Raw genomic sequence first — 22,339 nt, forward strand, 5'->3', positions numbered from 1 at the left:
AGTTGCCCAGGCTGTGTTTTTCAGGTCATTGTCATGTTGGATGATTCAGCCACGACCCATCTTCAATGCTCTTACTGATGGAGGTTGTTGTCCAAAATCTCACTATACATGACCCCGTCCATCCTCCCTTCAATATGGAGCAGTCATCCTGTCCCCTTTATAGAAAAGCACCCCCTAACTATGATATTTCCCCACCATGCTTCACGGTTGGGACGGTGTTCTTGGGGTTATACTCATTCTTCCTCCAAAAACGGTGAGTGGAGTTGATACCAAAGGTTCTATTTTGGTCTCATCTGACCACATGGCCTTCTCCCATGCCTCCACTGGATCATCCAGATGGTCACTGGCGAACTACAAACGGGCCTGGACATGTGCTGGTGTGAGCAGGGGACCTTGTGTGCCCTGCGGTATTTTACTCCATGACGGCATAGTGTGTTACGAACGGTAAGTATGTATGAGACTGTGGTCCCAGCTCTCTTCAGATCATTGTGTAGTTCTGAGCTGATTCCTGACCTTTCTCAGAATCATTGTTACCCCACGAGGTGAGATCTTGCATTGAGCCCCAGACCGAGGAAGATTGACAGTCATCTTGTGTTTCTTCCATTTTCTAATAATTGTGCCAACAGTTGTTGCCTTCTCACCAAGCTGCTTGCCTATTGTCCTGTTGCCCATCCCAGCCTTGTGCAGGTCTACAATTTTGTCCCTGGTGTCCTTAGACAGTTCTTTGGTCTTGGCCATGGTGGAGAGGTTGGAGTGTGATTGAGTGTGTGGACCAGTGTGTTTTACACAGGTAATGAGTGCAGAGTAGGAGGCTTCTTACAGAAAAACTACCAGGTCTGTGAGAATTCTTGCTGGTTGGTCAGTGATCAAATACTTATTTTATGTAATAAAATGCAAATTAATTATGTAAAAACCATACAATGTGATTTTATGTGTTTTTTTTTTTGTTTTTGTTTTTTTTAATTTTTTTTAGATTCTATCTCACAGGTTTGTTTGTGTACCCATATGCAGATAAAAACAAAAACAAACGTGTATGGAATGTAATTACCGTAAGATAGATATAGTACTAGATAGTGGCCCATTCTAACGCATCGGTATTCTAGAATATGCATGTTCACGTAGTATATTGCCAGGCCGCGTAGTATATTGCCCAGTGACGTAGTATATAGCACAGAGCCACGTAGTATATTGCCCAGTCACATAGTATATTGCCCAGCCACGCAGTATATTGCCCAGCCACGTAGTATATTGCCCAGTCACACAGTATATTGCCCAGCCACGTAGTATATTGCCCAGCCACATAGTATATTGCCCGGCCACGTAGTATATTGCCCAGCCACATAGTATATTGCCCAGCCACGTAGTATATTGCCCAGCCACGTAGTATATTGCCCAGACACATAGTATATTGCCCGGCCACGTAGTATATTGCCCAGCCACGTAGTATATTGCCCAGCCACATAGTATATTGCCCAGTCACATAGTATATTGCCCGGCCACGTAGTATATTGCCCAGCCACGTAGTATATTGCCCAGCCACATAGTATATTGCCCGGCCACGTAGTATATTGCCCAGCCACGTAGTATATTGCCCGGCCACGTAGTATATTGCCCAGTGACGTAGTATATTGCCCAGCCACGTAGTATATTGCCCAGTGACGTAGTATATTGCCCAGCCACGTAGTATATTGCCCAGTGACGTAGTATATTGCCCAGTCACGTAGTATATTGCCCAGTCACGTAGTATATTGCCCAGCCACGTATGTCACAGGTTAAAAAATAAAAAATAAACATATACTCACCTTCCGAGGGCCCCTTGTAGTTCGGTCACGTGACCGTGACATCATGGCAGGTCCTTCTCCCATACCATCCTTGGCACGGAACCTGCCGCTTGCATGGAGCGGTCACCGGAGCGTCGCGAAAGGTGAGTATATAATGATTTTTTAGTTTATTTAGTATTTTTAGCATTAGATGTTTTTACTATTGACGCTGCATAGGCAGCATCAATAGTAAAAACTTGGTCACACAGGGTTAATAGCAGCGGTAATGGAGTGAGTTACCCGCGGCATAACGCTGTCCGTTACCGCTGGCATTAACCCTGTGTGAGCGGTGACTGCGGGGAGTATAGAGCGGGCGCTGACTGTAGGGGAGGGACTAATCGGACTGGGGCTGTCGCTGATTGGTCGCGGCAGCCATGACAGGCAGCTGGCGAGACCAATCAGCGACTTGGATTCCATGACAGACAGAGGCCGCGACCAATGAATATCCGGGACACACAGAAGGACAGACAGAAAGACGGAAGTGACCCTTAGACAATTATATAGTAGATGTATTTGTGTGTATATTTGTTTTAAATCGTAGTTTTGGTGCCTTCAGTGTGATTTTACAATTTTCATAGTCATGAAAATACAGAAAAATCTTTAAATGAGAAGGTGTGTCCAAACTTTTGGTCTGTACGGTATATGTGTGTGTGTGTGTATATATATATATATATATATATATATATATATATATATATATATATATATATATATATATATATATATATATATATATCCTCTAATGAATACAGGATAATTATATTATATCCTGATACTTTTATCTATTGTTTTCTGAATTTTAGTGGACTGCATGGATCCCACATGTTCGGGGCGAGGTGTGTGTGTACAAGGAGTGTGTCACTGCGCCGTCGGCTGGGGCGGGACGAGCTGCGAGAATCCCCGCGCGACCTGTTTGGATCAGTGCTCCGGACATGGGACCTTACACTCCGAAACTGGTATCTGCACCTGCGACCCCAACTGGACGGGTCACGACTGCTCTATAGGTAAGCTTGAGCTTTTTCTAAATAGAGGGGTCGAAAAGTGATCTTTTTTTTTTTGTTGTTGTTTTTTATTGTTTTGGATTTATTTGTATAATTGTTTATTTTTTAAATATATCTGATATATGTCATCTGTTTTGGATCCGGTTTGTTGCTTGATGGTACAATACATGGGATATGCTAGTTGGGGGGAGATTCTACCTCTGAGCCCGGGACTTGTCGCTTTCTAACATCTGCTTGTTTGCATTTATTTTTCCACCCTTGTGTTTAGGCTGCCGCGTTTCACGCTCTTTGCAGGCTTGTTACAATCATTAGCGTCCTGACAGCTGTTTTTTTTTCCTCTTTGACCCAGGAGCCTCCATTTACCGTACCGTTATCTAAGCGCAATCTTTCCAGTTGACTAAACAGATTTTAAATATGATCCTGGCTCTTCTATAACCCATGATGGATAAACTCCGACCGCTAGCAGCATGTGTGTGCTGGCATTCCCACTGTGTGTCTAATGTATCTTTCTAGACATTGTCATATCTCATTGATCAACCCACACTTTGTGATGAAGCAAAGGAAACCCCCCCGGGAGGCTTAGAGGTCTCCAAACTTTACAAATGAAATCTCATGTTAAATTCATGTGATGCCAAAGGACGCAGCGGCTCCGACGCGCGTCGTCTCCGGGTGATATTCACACCTCTTTCCATTGCTGTAAAGCTTTCATGTAGAGGGTGTGAAGCTCTCCAGAGGAGGCACCATGTCCTCCAGGAGACTGAAGAAGGCTTTCTACTTAATATTCAAGATGAATAAACATGGTCCTGGTTGGAAGGTCACGATCACAAGTCAAAAAAAATGTCCTGCTGTTGATGCATACATTGTAATGGACGACGACAACGTGAAACGCGTTCATAAATGTTTTGTCAGATAGGGGACAATAAGATTGCTCTCTGGCATAAGGAAATTACTTAATAACATAATTAAATGTAAAAAAAAAATTCTTCGAATTCTACTGACGCATTTCGGACATTTTTGGGGATAGTGAAGGAATGCATTGGATGCCATGACGGAGATGGCAAAATTCCCTTTAATTATGACTTGATGATAATTGATATCCATTTCTCATCGTGGTATTGGATCCTCCTATTTCTGGAGGGCTAAGGTGGTTATGTGTTATTGCCTAATTTTTTTGAAGGTGTTTATGGGTTAACATGTTAATATATATTATCCCTGGGGGTCTAGGGAGATTAGTAGACATTTTTATTATTATTTATGTATTTATTTTTTTTGTTCCATTATCGAACTAGAAATGTAGTTTGGATACTTCTTGTATTCCGATTTACTTTCTTTTGCTCTCTTTATGGATAAAATAAGTGCTAAAGTGCCTAGCTCTGTACTGTGTACTCTGGAGCACGGATCACCAGCTGTGAGGGTGGGGAGAGCAGAGTCTTCATAGTATACGGACTCTTTAATATTTAATATCCCTAGAGGTGTAGGAGGGTTCCCTGGCTGCCTGGGGGTAGTTAAGGTTTAAGTGGAGGTTCAAAATCTAATATCTCTGCAGGATTATGGTTTTTATGGGTTTATAGGTAATAATAACCCACAAACCCTCTCTACCACCAGGGGTATATTATTATAACCCACAAACCCTCTACAGCACCAGGGATATTATATAATAACCCACAAACCCTCTATACCACCAGGGATATTATATAATAAACCACAAACCCTCTATACCACCAGGGATATATTATTATAATCCACAAACCCTCTATACCACCAGGGATATTATATAATAAACCACAAACCCTCTATACCACCAGGGATATATTATTATAATCCACAAACCCTCTATACCACCAGGGATATATTATTATAATCCACAAACCCTCTATAACACCAGGGATATTATATAATAACCCACAAACCCTCTATACCACCAGGGATATATTATTATAACCCACAAACCCTCTATACCACCAGGGATATATTATTATAACCCACAAACCCTCTATACCACCAGGGATATTATATAACCCACTAACCCTCTATAGCACCAGGGATATTATATAATAACCCACAAACCCTCTCTACCACCAGGGATATATTATAATAATCCACAAACCCTCTATACCACCAGGGATATTATATAACCCACAAATCCTCTATACCACCAGGGATATTATATAATAACCCACAAACCCTCTATACCACCAGGGATATATTATAATAATCCACAAACCCTCTATACCACCAGGGATATCTAATATATAATTGCCTAGAATACTACTTCCTGCAATTTGTGCCAACTTCCGTGGCTTTGTCCGGAGCTAATGTGCAGAGCTAATGTGCGGAGATAATGTCCGGAGCTAATGTCCGGAGCTAATGTCCGGAGCTAATGTGCGGAGATAATGTCCGGAGCTAATGTCCGGAGATAAGTGACGTCAACAGTGTCCAGTGTCTGATTGGTTGCCGCCTGCTGCGAGCGACCAATCAGAAACGTGCCGTACTGTGACACACTCCGCCCGCCATTTTGGTGTGATTTTTGAATTTTTACCTCACAGCAAGTTTCTACTGCGTGGAGGCGGGCCCAGTGACGTTGCTCTTCAAGCTCCTGCCGAATTTCGTCAAAAAAATGATAATACCATTTACCAAAACTATATATATTTAGTTGTGAAGTGGTTCAGTGACATTTTCACACCAATTTTGAACTTTTGTTTGGTGTTTTCTCCATATACTGCCTATTATTTTTGTTCTTTCTTACTATTATTTATTAATTGTATTATTCTTACATTTGAATAAATAAAGTATATATGGATTCTAGACTCCCGATTCTTTAGAATCGGGCTGCCATCTAGTATTATTATAATCCACAAACCCTCTATACCACCAGGGATATTATATAATAAACCACAAACCCTCTATACCACCAGGGATATTATATAATAACCCACAAATCCTCTATACCACCAGGGATATATTATAATAATCCACAAACCCTCTATAACACCAGGGATATTATATAATAACCCACAAACCCTCTATACCACCAGGGATATTATATAATAGCCCAAAAACACTCTACAGCACCAGGGATATTATATAATAATCCACAAACCCTCTATACCTCCAGGGATATTATATATTAACCCACAAATCCTCTATACCACCAGGGATATTATATAATAACCCACAAATCCTCTATACCACCAGGGATATATTATAATAATCCACAAACCCTCTATAACACCAGGGATATTATATAATAACCCACAAACCCTCTATACCACCAGGGATATTATATAATAGCCCAAAAACACTCTACAGCACCAGGGATATTATATAATAATCCACAAACCCTCTATACCTCCAGGGATATTATATATTAACCCACAAATCCTCTATACCACCAGGGATATGATTGGGCAATATACTATGTGACTGGGCAATATACTATGTGACTGGGCAATATACTACATGGCTGGGCAATATACTATGTGACTGGGCAATATACTACGTGGCTGGGCAATATACTACGTGGCTGGGCAATATACTACGTGACTGGGCAATATACTACGTGGCTGGGCAATATACTACGTGGCTGGGCAATATACTACGTGACTGGGCAATATACTACGTGGCTGGGCAATATACTACGTAGCTGGGCAATATACTACGTGACTGGGCAATATACTATGTAACTGGGCAATATACTATGTGACTGGGCAATATACTACATGGCTGGGCAATATACTACATGGCTGTGCAATATACTACGTGGCTGGGCAATATACTACGTGACTGGGCAATATACTACGTGGCTGGGCAATATACTACGTGACTGGGCAATATACTACGTGACTGGGCAATATACTACGTGGCTGGGCAATATACTACGTGACTGGGCAATATACTACGTGACTGGGCAATATACTACGTGACTGGGCAATATACTACGTGGCTGGGCAATATACTACGTGACTGGGCAATATACTACGTGACTGGGCAATATACTACGTGGCTGGGCAATATACTACGTGGCTGGGCAATATACTACGTGACTGGGCAATATACTACGTGGCTGGGCAATATACTACGTGACTGGGCAATATACTATGTGGCTGGGCAATATACTAAGTGACTGGGCAATATACTACATGGCTGGGCAATATATTACGTGGACATGCATATTCTAGAATACCCGATGCGTTAGAATCGGGCCACCATCTAGTTATATAATAATCCGCAAACCCTGTATACCACCAGGGATATTATATAATAACCCACAAACCCTCTAGACCACCAGGGATATTATATATTAATCCTCAACCACCTTAAGTCTCCAATAAAGTTAAATATTATCCCATAACCACTACCAGGGAACCAGATATCTTAAATATTAACTCACAGACCTTATAGACCACCAGGGATATTAGATTATATACAGCAAACCCTCTATGCCTCAAGGTCTATATAATATCCCTAGTGGTCTATGGATTTTGTGGTTATTATCTAACATCCCTGGTGGTCTGGGGGACCTATAAGTATTACTTAATATTCCTTATGTTCTAGGAATGGTTATGGGTTAATATTTTATTTTTCCTGGAGGTCGAAGGTGGTTGTGGATTAATATGTAATATATCTGGTGGTCTAGAAAGTTTGTTGGTTAATATGTCGCCACTTGAGGTGTACAGGTGGTTATGGGTCAGGTTAATGGCTGATATTCATGGAGATGGAGATGTAGTTATTGGTTAATATGCAATATACCTGGTGGTCTAGGGGGGTTTGTCGGTTTAAGGTCTACAACTTGTTATGGGTTATATCCAATACTTAGAGTTCTAGGGTTAGTTAAAGATTAATTTCTAATAATCATTGAGGTCTAGATGTTGATTAGGGTTAATATGGAATATTCCTGGTGGGCTAGGGTGATTTTTAGAGTTCTCATTAAACTCTCTAAAATATGTTTGTAGTGAGCACCCCCTAGTGGCAGCAGTAAGATATACAATACGGGTTGATTATTTTGCGTAGGCACACATGGGTGGAATGGTACCAGTATTGGACCATCGTACTTGGAGAATCAATCCCCTCGGCTGTACAGAACATGTAACTCCCTACACTTCCAATAAAACACTTTCCAAGAAACATTTAACATATGGTCTGTAACATCAGCTAGCAAGGGTGCGAGGTGCGGGACAAATGGATTGTGCAGAGCCGACACAGCAAAAGTCGCATCTGTGTGCGGCGACCGCCTCGGGTACAAAAGGAGAGGAATTCTGAAATGATGGCAAAGTCGGTGACGAGACTAGTTCACCGTAATAAATAAAAATTGTGCAATTTTTTTTTTTTAATTAATACAAAGTATTTTTTAAAGGTCCATACTTCTAGCATTTTGAAATACAGCAGGTTGGGGGGTAAAAAAAATAAATAAATCTAGAAGTATGGACCTTTAAAACAAAAAAAAAAAAATGGTTTCCCAGAACAGGGTAGGTCTACTGGACTCCAAGAAGAGGAACCAAGTCTCTCGTGTGCAACCAGAGCTTCTCAAAAAAAATTCTGGAAATTAGGTTTTGGTTGGCATTGGTGGGCCGGAAGGGAGCGTGGAAGATGAGTAGTGGGACGTGGCCTTTAAAGTGGTGATGAAGGGCACGGGGGACGCTCTCAGACCACATGGGTATGCCCAAAAAGTTGGGATAACACATTATGGAAATTATCCCTAATGAGGGATCTTCTAGGGGTCTCCATTGGGGACGGTTGGGCGTTATCCGTTGGGCACGACATGAGTATGGTGCCCACTGCCAGACTAGGATTCATTGTGTTTGGCCCATTTTGGGCAGGATGTCCTTGGAAAAATTTCCGCCAAATGAGCACTTTACAAAAACTCCCTAAAAAGTAGGACACGCTCATCGCTGACCCACGTGATGAACCACCCCATGGATGAGCACCAGGAATAAAGCCACCTGCTCCGCCAGCCTTCTACAAGACATAGACCCTCGAGGGACTTTTTTTCCTCAATCTTTTACGGTTGCAGGGGGTTTTCACAGCCTTGTCAGAGGTCAAATGCGCAATCTGTGACTTTAATGGGAAAAATGAGGCCTCCTCCTCGATCCTTGTAAAAAGCTGAAAATCTTTTTCGCATGCCGAGCTTCCTCCTCGCTGTATTGGCCCCTTGTGGTAACTGCCAAAGGACAAGTGCTTTTTTCAGATCTTGATATGGAAGAAGGTCAAAAGCCAATCATGGCCCCTGGCATCGAGTCCCCTTCACAGGAGCCATTCTTTCACGTGTGTAATCTTGGACATCTATTCACGAGGATTTTTTTTTTTTTTTCTTCTCTCCAGCGTTCAATAAGCATTGTCTTTATCGACTCAGGAAGACAGGAGGACAAGGCAGGGATTAAAGTTTATTAAATACATGGATGCAGAGGAAGAGTAAGTTCATTGTCACTCCACGAAGCAAGGCAGATAATGAATGAAATATTGAATATTTGCCATCTGCTTAGAAATATATCGGCCTACGAGATCACGCAACACTTATAGATTCATCATTCACCATTACAGCCCTGATGCACCAGCAGGAAGGAAATTAAATCTTACTGCTCCTATGTGCAAAAATATAATTATTATAATACTGCCCCCTATGTACATGAATATAACTGCTATAATACTGCCCACTATGTACAAGAATATAACGACTATAATACTGCTCCTATGTACAAGAATATAAGTACTATAATACTGCCCCTATGTACAAGAATATAACTACTATAATACTGCCCCCTATGTACAAGAATATAACTACTATAATACTGCTCCTATGTACAGGAATATAACTACTATAATACTGCCCCCTATGTACATGAATATAACTGCTATAATACTGCCCCTATGTACATGAATATAACTGCTATAATACTGCCCACTATGTACAAGAATATAACGACTATAATACTGCCCCTATGTACAAGAATATAACTACTATAATACTGCTCCTATGCACAAGAATATAACTGCTATAATACTGCTCCTATATACAAGAATATAACTGCTATAATACTGCTCCTATGTGCAAAAATATAATTATTATAATACTGCCCCCTATGTACATGAATATAACTGCTATAATACTGCCCACTATGTACAAGAATATAACTACTATAATACTGCTCCTATATACAAGAATATAAGTACTATAATACTGCCCCTATGTACAAGAATATAACTACTATAATACTGCCCCCTATGTACAAGAATATAACTACTATAATACTGCTCCTATGTACAGGAATATAACTACTATAATACTGCCCCCTATGTACATGAATATAACTGCTATAATACTGCCCCTATGTACATGAATATAACTGCTATAATACTGCCCACTATGTACAAGAATATAACGACTATAATACTGCCCCTATGTACAAGAATATAACTACTATAATACTGCTCCTATGCACAAGAATATAACTGCTATAATACTGCTCCTATATACAAGAATATAACTACTATAATACTGCTCCTATGTACAAGAATATAACTACTATAATACTGCTCCTATGCACAAGAATATAACTACTATAATACTGCTCCTATGTACAAGAATATAACTACTATAATACTGCTCCTATGTACAAGAATATAACTACTATAATACTGCTCCTATGTACAAGAATATAACTACTATAATACTGCCCCTATGTACAAGAATATAACTACTATAATACTGCTCCTATGTGCAAGAATATAACTACTATAATACTGCCCCTATGTACAAGAATATAACTACTATAATACTGCTCCTATGTACAAGAGTATAACTACTATAATACTGCTCCTATGTACAAGAATATAACTACTATAATACTGCCCACTATGCACAAGAATATAACTACTATAATACTGCTCCTATGCACAGAACATATTGTTTTAATTAAAATAATGGTGAAAATTAAATACATGCATCACAAACTCCAGGGTTTAGGTTTGGAGTTAGTGTAGGATTGTGACGGTCATAATGATACAATTTATAAGGCCGCGTATTATGGGTGCAACGGGTTAAGTAAACTGTATTTGGCAAATTAAGTTTTGCTCCTAAGAACTTATTGTCTGTTATCTCATTATCTCTCCCAGTCCCAGCAGACGCTTTGTAAACTAATCAGGTCAGCACTAATAAGGCAGAATTGATTCCCTCAGAAGAAACTTTGGTTACTACTTGATACTAGTTTTGAATTTACTGCAGTTTAGATGTCATTTGCTTTTTTTTTTTTCTATTTTAAGTCGGGACAATTTTAAACAAATTGAACAAATTATTTCAAATTATTAGTGGAGTGTGGGATTCTCTTATTACTACATATAGTTTACTGATTGAAATATGGAGTGCACAAAATTATAAAGAAATTAATAAGTTCCAAAAATTTAAATTATTAAATCAAATGATTCTTTGGCTACAGCTCGTTGGCTGCTCTTCAGTTTGGTAGGAGCATCGTGTCTATGATCTGGTGCTAAGTAAATAAGGCAGCACACTGCAGCGCTAAAACATTCAAACTTGAAATACGAAATTTGAACTGCATTACTGCACTAGAAATATGAATAATGAGAGCGTTTAGCGCATAAAAATGGCCAATTTTATGTGTACCTGGTAGCCCCTTTACGGCATCTCTCTTATACCAGGTCCTAAACTTGCCTTACCTCGCTGAGAATAAACGTCTCCATCTGAATGGGCACATGTGAAAACCTCTTCCTAGACTAAAATTCTCTCTCTGTGGAGGGGTATTGGACCTGCTGTAATTAAAGGGAATCTGTCACCCCGAAAATCGCGGGTGAGGTAAGCCCAGCGGCATCAGGGGCTTATCTGCAGCATTCTGTAATGCTGTAGATAAGCCCCCGATGTTACCTGAAAGAGGAGAAAAAGACGTTAGATTATACTCACCCAGGGGCGGTCCCGCTGCTGGTCAGGTCAGATGGGCGTCTCTGGTCCGCTCCAGCACCTTCTATCTTCATTCCAAGACGTCCTCTTCTGGTCTTCAGCCACGGCTCCGGCGTACTTTTCTCTGCCCTGTTGAGGGCAGACAAAGTACTGCAGTGCGCAGGCGCCGGGCCTCTGACCTTTCCGGCGCCTGCGCACTGCAGTACTATCCTCTGCTCTCAACAGGGCAGAGCAAAGTACGCATGCGCCGGAGCCGTGGCTGAAGATCAGAAGAGGACGTCTTGTAATGAAGATGGGAGGCGCCGCAGCGGACCGGAGACGCCCATCTGACCTGACCAGGTCGCTGTGGCTCCCTCCCGGCGGCCGTCGTTGTGGCTCCCTCCCGGCGGCCGTCGTTGTGGCTCCCTCCCGGCGGCCGTCGTTGTGGCTCCCTCCCGGCGGCCGTCGTTGTGGCTCCCTCCCGGCGGCCGTCGTTGTGGCTCCCTCCCGGCGGCCGTCGTTGTGGCTCCCTCCCGGCGGCCGTCGTTGTGGCTCCCTCCCGGCGGCCGTCGTTGTGGCTCCCTCCCGGCGGCCGTCGTTGTGGCTCCCTCCCGGCGGCCGTCGTTGTGGCTCCCTCCCGGCGGCCGTCGTTGTGGCTCCCTCCCGGCGGCCGTCGTTGTGGCTCCCTCCCGGCGGCCGTCGTTGTGGCTCCCTCCCGGCGGCCGTCGTTGTGGCTCCCTCCCGGCGGCCGTCGTTGTGGCTCCCTCCCGGCGGCCGTCGTTGTGGCTCCCTCCCGGCGGCCGTCGTTGTGGCTCCCTCCCGGCGGCCGTCGTTGTGGCTCCCTCCCGGCGGCCGTCGCTGTGGCTCCCTCCCGGCGGCTGTCACTGTGGCTGTATTTTGGTATGAGCGTTGTGAAGTGTAGACTCCCCAGAAATTGCAGTTTTCCATAATTCTCACCGCCATTATTTGGACAACCCTTTACATTGACATGTCTAGTAGTCATTCTCTTGCAGGAAGCCTCGGGGGGTTTGTTGGGTTATTTTCTATGAAGTTCGGGGTACAAAAAAATGACAACTTCTAATAAATGTCGTCCAAAATATCCACAGCCTTTTCCTGACTTTTCATGTTCTTTCTCAGTCCGCTGTAACCGACAGTGAGAGGAGAATGTTCCCATTGAAGTCTGAGATAATCTGTTGCACCGGACGGATTATCCTGCATCCAACAAAGCAGCCATTGTACTGGGCAGAGAGGCGCCCCGGGGCCCGGATCACATTCTCCTATATTGTCCTACTGGACCTCTTGGAGTGATGGTCATTACTCATTTTTTAGAGGGGTATAACTTTGGGAAGTCGGGGATGGTGGAAAGTCATTTCTTTATGTATCTTTATACTTTCTAACACACCGCTCCAAATCCCCTGCACAGACTTCAATAAGACTCTGGTTGCCTTCAGCCACCACTAGAGGGAGCTCACTGTACACGTCTGTATACTGAATAGCATCATTTACATGATACAGTATTGCATAATGTGTTTTCATAATGTGAGGGTTCAAAAAAGTGTTAACCCACCATAAAACACTTTTTCATTCCTTATTTTTATCTTTTCACTTTAAAATTTTAAGACAAAATGTAATAAAAAAAGTAAACTTTATTAGAAAAACTTCTTTATTTTTGCTTGTTTTGTTCCATTTCGTAAAGGAAAAAAATGGCAACTTTTTTTTTTTACTTTTTAATGTATTTTCCTTTTTCTTTTTTATAATTTTAACTTTCATTTGTCATTTTTATATAACTTTTTAATAGTGTTTTTTTTTTCACTTTTTTCAATTTTGACTTTTTGAACTTCAACTTCATCTTAATTTTATTGTTTGCATTATTTTTCTAATCATTTTACCAGTTTGTTGAATTTTTTTTTACATTTGTATTTAACTTTTTTTTTTACCCACATTAATTTTATTTCGTCCTACAATGTAAAAATAAATGTTTGCTTCTTTTATTTTGTTTTTTTTTTTTGTAATATTTTTAGTCTTTTCTATTTTTTTCTTACCATTTTTATTTAATTTTCACTTTTAACAAAATATATATTTTTCATTACCTTTATTTATTTGTCAAGTCCCACTGTGTAAGAATAAATGTTTGCCATTTTTTATATATTTTCTATTACTTTTTTTTTTTTTTTTACTGTTTTATTACATTTTTTTTTTACTTTTGTTCTTTATTTTTTTTCACCCACATTTATTTCTCTTGTCCCGCTGTGTAACCATAAACATTTACCGAGAAAAACGATCGTTACTGATGGTGCACAATCAGTGAGGGGGTGGGGAAGAGAAGAAAAAGAGCTGCCGAAATTAATGAAATTCCGTCAGGATGGCAGGTTAACAAGCCAGGACGCGGCCGGTGTAGCACTCGGCTGCATTATCAGTCATTTATTCCTGCATTGTTTTCACACTTAACCAGTTTTTAATTAAATATGACTTCTGTAACGTTCTGCGGAAGAGATTTCGCCCGCCCCTCCCCCGCTCGCGGCCCCTTAGGATTTGCCTGGCATAAAAGCTATACGGGGAAACGACAAATAGGCGAATCAATCATGGGAGACCTTCAGCATCTATGTCCGTCCTATTTTTTTTTTATTTTTTTTTTTCTGCTTATAAAATTCCCATTGTCAGGAAGGATTTTTAGCGAGCAACAGGAATTTTTTATTTTTTTTTTTCCTTCCTCTCTCGGACAATGGAGAGGTATCCATCCATAACGCTCATTGATGTCCTTTCCTACTTGTCGTGGAGACGTATTCGAATGGGTAACGTGAATTTTAAAGGGTTCACAAGGCACAAACTTAAGATAAATAGATTAATAAAAAGCAATTTTTATATATATATATATATATATATATATATATATATATATATATACATATATATATATTATAGAGATAGATATGTATGTGTATATATATATATATATATATATATATATATATATATGTGTGTGTGTATATATGTATATGTATATATATATATATGTATATATATATATATATTCATTCTATTTTTTTATTATTTTTTTTTATGTGGATGCAGTTTGCAGTGTAAAGAATGGAGGTTTCTGGTAATTAGACTTGAATTGATAATCCGTTACACACACTGCAGCCAATTATATTTTATATGGACAGGATGGGTCTTGGAAAACAAGGTGGCTGAAAAAAGAAGAAAAAAAAAAAAAAAAAAAAAAAAAAAAAAAAGCAGCATAGAAATATATATCCGGGAAATAAAGTGTAGAGCTGGCAGAGTGCGCAGTCTCCCAGCAGCACAGAGTATGTCAGCTGACATTGTGAAAACACTATAAAATCCACCATTTGGTTAATCCAATTATTAATCATATAATTTTTTTTTTTCTTTTCTTTTTCTTCCCTGCAGAAATCTGTGGTTCGGATTGCGGAGGCCACGGCGTGTGCATCGGAGGCAACTGCCGCTGTGACGAGGGCTGGATGGGCTCGGCCTGCGATCAGAGGGCATGTCACCCCCGCTGCAACGAGCACGGCACCTGCCGGGACGGGAAGTGTGAATGCAGCCCCGGCTGGAACGGAGAGCACTGCACTATTGGTAGGACGAGAGGGGGGAAAAAAAAAACAGCACAAAGTGACAGAGGCATGCTCGGCGTCGGCGCGCGTCCGGGCGGCATGTGCAGCTTCGTCCTGGGTTCTTAGTTCTGACATCATCATTTCCTCATATTCGATTGTAACAAAATGTCCTTTCATTTGGTGATTAGGAAAAAAAAAGATTATTGCGTAGAATTGCCTACAAATCGCCAGCTGATCTGTCGGGGGCGATCGGTGGGGGTGTGAATGTGCGCTGAATATGCCACTGGTTGGGCTGGGCCATACTGACCTTTCACCCGTAGTACCATACTTTCCATCTCATCTGGTGGCTCACTGAACAGAAGATCACACACACTGGACAACAGGCATTTGTTTTTTGTTTTTTTTTACTCCATTGCAAATATTTTTGGCCTACAAATTATTTTTGCAATTGGTTTTCATTCAGAATTTTGCACCGTTCACCTTCTATAGATTCTGTCTTGCGCTGTCTATTGCTGGCAGCAGACTGAGCTAGCTAAGAAACAATCAGCGAGCTCCTTCCGAGGAGTCAATTACTCTTTTATATGAGCTCTATGCTTATTTATGATCACAGACCACATCAGAGTTGAAAGTGGCCGAGGGAAAGATATATTAGAAGGAGCTCGCTGACCGATCGTCAGTTTCTTTGCTGCCAGGGAAGCAAAGAATGTGTGAAACCTAAACAGTGCAACATTTTTATTGAAACCCAATTGCAAAAATGATGCATTTAAGTAAGAAAAAAAAAAATTCCCTCGAAGGTGACTGTCCTTTTAAAGTTGTTTTTAAAGGATATGAAAACTCTTAAGGGCATTTTTTAATGCAAATTTTGTATTCCTGGACCCTCATTGTCTTGGGGTTAGTTGGCCATAACGTCACTTGTCACAGTCACTCATAGGTTTCATATGGTGATAGTGCCTCGCTGTGTGTATGAGTCGGGTGTAACACAATACATCATATTTCGGTTTTTTCCCTATACGTAGTAACAATGTGCAAGTGAGTTATGTATATTTTATTTTTAATACATTAGATATCCATCTTAATAATAAATAAGATATTCTGATCCATACAGCTCTTAAAGGGAATCTGTCAGAAGGCTTTTGCTACTGAAGCTAGTGGTATGACTGTGTAGGTCCTAGTCTTACAATAAAAACGATACCTGTCTTGTAGTGATCCGATGTACCAGCGCTGAGAAATCAAGAGTCGAAGTTGCATACAATTTAACCCGGAAGTGCTTTGGGGGCGTGTCTGTGCCCTCTAAATGTACTGACACGCCCCCAAGCTAATTTGCACATAGCTTTAAAGCTCAATTTCTCAGGGCTGGTACATCGGATCACTACAAGACAGGTATCGTTTTTGTTGTTGTTTTAGGACCTGTCCAGCCATACCACTAGTTTCAGTCCTGAACGGTTCCCTTTTAAAGGGGTTCTCTAATTTCTGTTAGACGAGTATAATGTTTGGACATTGAAAAGTTCTGCAACTTTCTAGTATGCATTGTCCTAAAGTCCCCACCGTTTTTAGGTCTCTGCTTGCTGTCCAATGAGTTGATTTTTCATATGTAATCTATATGGTATGTACCAATACATAACTAATAGTCCTCACCGCTGAGTGTTTGTTACAGTTGCGTCCAGTATAGTCTACAGTCCAGGCTGTTCAGCTCACAGAGACTGGAAGCAACGTGTAGAAGACATGAAGGTGTGAGAGCTATTAGGATTTGTATGGAGGCAAGCGGAGATCTTGGAATTGAAATACAAAGGCTATTAGAAAGTTCTAGAACCTCTGCGATAAGTTGTCCGTGCAGGGAACTGCAGCCGGCCCCAATTCATTGAAAAGGTGGCCAGGAAAACAGTGGGAAAACTGTTAAAGGGATGCAGCACTAAAGCAGCGATCACCTTTCACGCGTTCACTGGACTAACCCTTTAAATGACACTATTGGAATATCCATTTAAATTCTAATTCCAGAACTCCCTCTTACATATTACAGAATGCCCCTTTAAATAACATTACAGAAATGTGATATTTCCAGAACACCCCTTGAAATAATAATATGGGAATCCCCCTTTACCTGACATTACAGCGCCCCATTCAGTACCAGCCGTCGCAAGCTTTTCACTGTTGCCCTCCATCTTGCCACAGTGTCGGTGGGTGAGCAGACCCCCCTGTGGTGGGCGAGCAGACCCCCCCCCCCCCCCCCCCGTGTTGGGCGATCAGACCCCCTGTCATGGGTGAATAGACCACCCTGTGGTGGGCGAGCAGACCCCCCTGTGGTGGGCTAGCAGACGCCCCCTGTGATGGGCGAGTAGACCCCCCCTGTGGTGGGTGAGCAGACCCCCCTGTAGTTGGGGGCGAGTAGACCCCCCCGTGATGGGCGAGCAGACCCCCCCCTGTGGTGGGCGAGCAGACCCCCCCCCCTGTAATGGGCGAGTAGACCCCCCTGTGACAGACCCCCTACCCCCGTGGTGGGGAAACAGACCCCCGTGTGGTGGGTGAGCAGATCCCCTGTAATGGGTGAGCAGACCCCCTGTGGTAATGGGCGAGCAGACCCCCTGTAATGGGTGAGCAGACCCCCATCCTCTGACCTTGGCGACTTTATTACCTGTGGAATTGTCTGAGTAAATTTATGGAATATAAAGCCAATGTGGTGAAGTGGTCCCTGGTCACAGGGCAGAGGGCAGCGCGGCCCCCCGGGGAGAGGGGAAAGCCCTAGAAGTCAGTAATCTGGCACAGATGAAAGGACATTGACTGGCAATGATCTCTACGTGGCGGTGAGCTTTCTCCTTGTCCTTGTGTGATGTCTCACCTGCATGGCGCCCCTCCTCCTTCCTCTATGTGCATTGTGTCATTGTCTGCTTTATAGCCGAAAAATAAACCCCCTAAATGCCCCCTCGCTGCTCTGCTTCATGCATTTAGGATGCCTTTATAGGACTGAGAAGCATTCAAAAAAAAAAATATGGGACTGTGCAGGCGAGTCCAGATCCACTTAGAACCATTCTATTATGGAGAAGTTTGCATTTTATACTCCAGTCACATCCAGAGCTGCATTCAACAGATAACCGTGCAGGATTTTGCTTCTCACTGTTGCCCTCTGCTGGTGGGAAGTGTGTATAGAGTATGGTTGCAGATGTTTCCTTGCACCGCCTGCAGCATTGGTGCAAGGAACGATGACTCCTAACATATCCTCCTTTCTGGGCAGTCACAGTGGCCTAGAATGCGAGCCAGCAGGGGGCACGTGAGGACCCTTCTAAATACCTTATCAGCCATATTACTCAACATACAAAGATTTAGGGTGGTCAGCCTGCCGGAGGCGGAGTGCCTACTGCTGGTGGTGAGAAACTTGGGCAACTTCTTAACTGTAGGGAGACCAATTTATAGGTTTATTGCTAGGTTATGGGCAGTCAGAAGACCCTTCATCTGCAAGACTAGTGAAAGTCTGAGCTCACAGGAGGTCATCAAAGTGGTCCTAGCCAGATATGGGGGCCCCTTTAATTATTTACTGATCAGGGACCCCATTTATTTAGGTTACCAATAAAGGTTATTGTTTAAAAAAAGTGGACCATCCCTTTAAGGAATGCACTTTTTACCTATTGCAGAAAGAAACTCTCAAGAGCTGAAATCCGAGTGCAGCTTCCTTCTGAATGCTTCCATTGTAAAGGTTTCCAGGCTGTGTGCATGTGCGTGCGTTCCTCTGAGCCGCCTCTGTCTCCTGGCTATGTAACACGGCGTCTCTTCTGTCTGTTTGTAGCCCGTGCACGGCCGGCTAGCACCCAGCACTTACTCAACCCTACCTTAAATGTCCTGTCTTTTATTCCCCAAGCCCACTATCTGGATAAGGTAGTGAAAGGTATTGTATCAGTTTTCCTATTGTCTTGTGTTTCCACAGAAATGTTGTGTCTTCTTCCATCTGACGCTGCTTCGTATCCTACACCACCCTCCCTGTCATGTGTCCTTGTCGCCTTCTCACAGAGACCTTTTTATTTTTATGTTATACCATCATGGAGGCTTGAGACTTACATTTTTTTTTTGCTTTTCCATCGGCTTGCATTTGCTCATACGCTAATACACATGACCTGTAGTTTTTGCTATTATGTTACATGTTATGTAGATCTGACTATAGACCTACCAGAAGATCTGCGTGCCATAAACCTGGCTCCTCGGGGGCGGTCCCAGCAAGGAAACTATAGTGATTGGCTGAAAACCATCCAATGAGCATTCAGATTATAGAGACAATCCACAAAAAAGCTGCTGGCTCCACCCAGAAGTTTTGATGGTTCTCCTGTCCACCAGTGGAGGTCATATCGCCCATTTCTCCTAACGGTAGGGGCAATAACCTCCAGGACATCTTACCCCAGGATTCAGGGCTGGAGTGATGACAACCAGCAGCAGAAAAAAAGCCATATTTGTTTGTGTGTCCCTGTACTCTTTTTAGTTCAGAACAAGGTGTCTGATAAATGCCCAAAAATGAGACCTACATCTGATGTCTTATGGTTTCTTATAGACAACCTGTTACTTGTCATAAACTGTGTAATTTTTCTACCTGGTGTAAACGCCGCTGTTCTCCTGAATCCGACGTTGTCTTTCTTTTGTTCCTGCGCCTCTCCTTTCCTGAGATATGGCCCTCTCTTCCCTGTATAGAAATCTTGTCCTTTTTGGCCAAGTGGGCGTGGTGCACAGCAGTTCTTCGTGGGCGTGCCTTGAAGAGGTCTCCCAGTTGGCTAAAATAAACTTTTTTTTCCCATATGAGGGAAAAGTGGCCATAACTCTGGAACGGAGAGGCGCAGGAAAAAAAGGAAAACTACGCCATAATCGGGAGAATAGCGGCCTTTACATCAGGGAACAAAATATATATATTTATGACAAGTGACAGGTCCCCTTTAAAGGAGATTTGCTAAAGGGCATTGTCTGAAAGGAGAGTGGATAAAAGTACACAACTCGCTTTTTCAAGGATGACACAACAGGATCGTACATGGTTGGCCATTAAACAAAAGTATGGAGTCATAGGAGGTTTTAGCAAATAGTTCTGGGGTGATTTAGTTTTGTCCATCATGGATGCAATGAATAAAAGGGGGTCTCTATCAGTAACCTAGGGGTCTGATGGTGCCCGGGGACATGAAAACCAGGTCAGACAACAGGCATCACACAGCTTTCCAATATGTTCCTGGTGCCCTTCTTCAGGAATGATTATCAAAAAGTGCCCAAAAAGTTGCACCAGATTTGGTCACTATGGAGTAAGGTGAATTTAAAGGGTTGTCTAGGACGATCTATGATTTGATTTTGTAGTTCTTTCCATTTAAAGGGAATCTGTCAGCAGAAAATGACTGTTCAAACAAAGCACAGGCGCCTGATGCAATAATCCATTCTGTGCACCTCCCCATCATTCCCCACCCTCCTGTCTTTTGATTGGCAGCTCTGGCTTTTCAGGAGTCAAATAAGGACAGAGATGATGAACAAGTAGGTGGGAGGGTGCAGTGAACCAACTGGCTGTGCCACGGGTGCACCGATCGTCTGTGCTTGGTTTGAACAGTCATTTTATGCTGACAGACTATGGACGGATGTGGCTCCGGTTTCTGAATATAAAACTTACAATTTGTTTTATAATCCTGGGCTGTGAAGGGTTAAGTCACACAGTAGAATTGAAGCCTCTTGGGGAAAGCCTTTTATATTCAGATTTGCTAAGAAAATGACGTGAAAGGAAACGGTTTTGGTTGGCGAGCGCGGCGCCCGTGTCTGAATATCAGCGGTTCCTTTTCCAGATCCATTTGTCTTTCCTAATTATTGGCTTTTTATCTGGCGCTTTCAATAAGTTAATTGAGTCGCTGCTGAAATGAACCAGTCAGCTATGAATATTCTGCTATTCTGAATGTTTTCCAAAATTTTTCACTTGACGGGGCCCGAATTTCATTAAAAGTTACAGCTCTGGCAGCAAATCTCCCTGCCGCTCTCCTCCGCTGCCGCTCTCCTCCGCTGCCGCTCTCCTCCGCTGCCGCTCTCCTCCGCTGCCGCTCTCCTCCGCTGCTGGTCACATCCTGATATTTACTGACATTTCTCCAAGTGTATACAGTTCTTACAACTTGGTTTAACTGTAACTAATTACCCCCAAAATAAAATATCTATTATCTATCTATTATCTACTAGATGGTGGCCCAATTCTAACGCATCGGGTATTCTAGAATATGCATGTCCACGTAGTATATTGCCCAGCCACGTAGTATATTGCCCAGCCACGTAGTATATTGCCCAGCCACGTAGTCTATTGCCCAGCCACGTAGTATATTGCCCAGCCACGTAGTCTATTGCCCAGCCACGTAGTCTATTGCCCAGCCACGTAGTATATTGCCCAGCCACGTAGTATATTGCCCAGCCACGTAGAATATTGCCCAGCCACGTAGTCTATTGCCCAGCCACGTAGTATATTGCCCAGTCACGTAGTCTATTGCCCAGCCACGTAGTCTATTGCCCAGCCACGTAGTATATTGCCCAGCCACGTAGTATATTGCCCAGCCACGTAGTATATTGCCCAGTCACGTAGTCTATTGCCCAGCCACGTAGTCTATTGCCCAGCCACGTAGTATATTGCCCAGCCACGTAGTATATTGCCCAGCCACGTAGTCTATTGCCCAGCCACGTAGTATATTGCCCAGCCACGTAGTATATTGCCCAGCCACGTAGTATATTGCCCAGTCACGTAGTCTATTGCCCAGCCACGTAGTATATTGCCCAGCCACGTAGTATATTGCCCAGCCACGTAGTATATTGCCCAGCCACGTAGAATATTGCCCAGTCACGTAGTATATTGCCCAGCCACGTAGTATATTGTCCAGCCACGTAGAATATTGCCCAGCCACGTAGTATATTGCCCAGTCACGTAGAATATTGCCCAGCCACGTAGTATATTGCCCAGCCACGTAGTATATTGTCCAGCCACGTAGAATATTGCCCAGCCACGTAGTATATTGCCCAGCCACGTAGTATATTGCCCAGCCACGTAGTCTATTGCCCAGCTACGTAGTCTATTGCCCAGCCACGTATGTA

At 42.6% G+C, this 22,339-nt stretch overlaps 1 protein-coding gene across 2 annotated transcripts in view; it reads left to right on the forward strand.

The window, feature by feature from the left end:
• Positions 1–22,339, forward strand: part of TENM4 (teneurin transmembrane protein 4) — a 1,627,060-nt gene that overhangs the window by 1,524,377 nt on the left and 80,344 nt on the right. For both annotated transcript variants that reach the window (XM_069759344.1, XM_069759343.1), the window contains 2 exons: positions 2,624–2,824; positions 15,114–15,299. In XM_069759344.1, the coding sequence (XP_069615445.1) occupies positions 2,624–2,824; positions 15,114–15,299 (387 nt within the window). The remainder of the gene's footprint in view (positions 1–2,623; positions 2,825–15,113; positions 15,300–22,339) is intronic.

This window comes from Ranitomeya imitator, chromosome 3, assembly GCF_032444005.1.
Source record: "Ranitomeya imitator isolate aRanImi1 chromosome 3, aRanImi1.pri, whole genome shotgun sequence".
In the NCBI taxonomy this organism is placed as follows: Eukaryota; Metazoa; Chordata; class Amphibia; order Anura; family Dendrobatidae; genus Ranitomeya; species Ranitomeya imitator.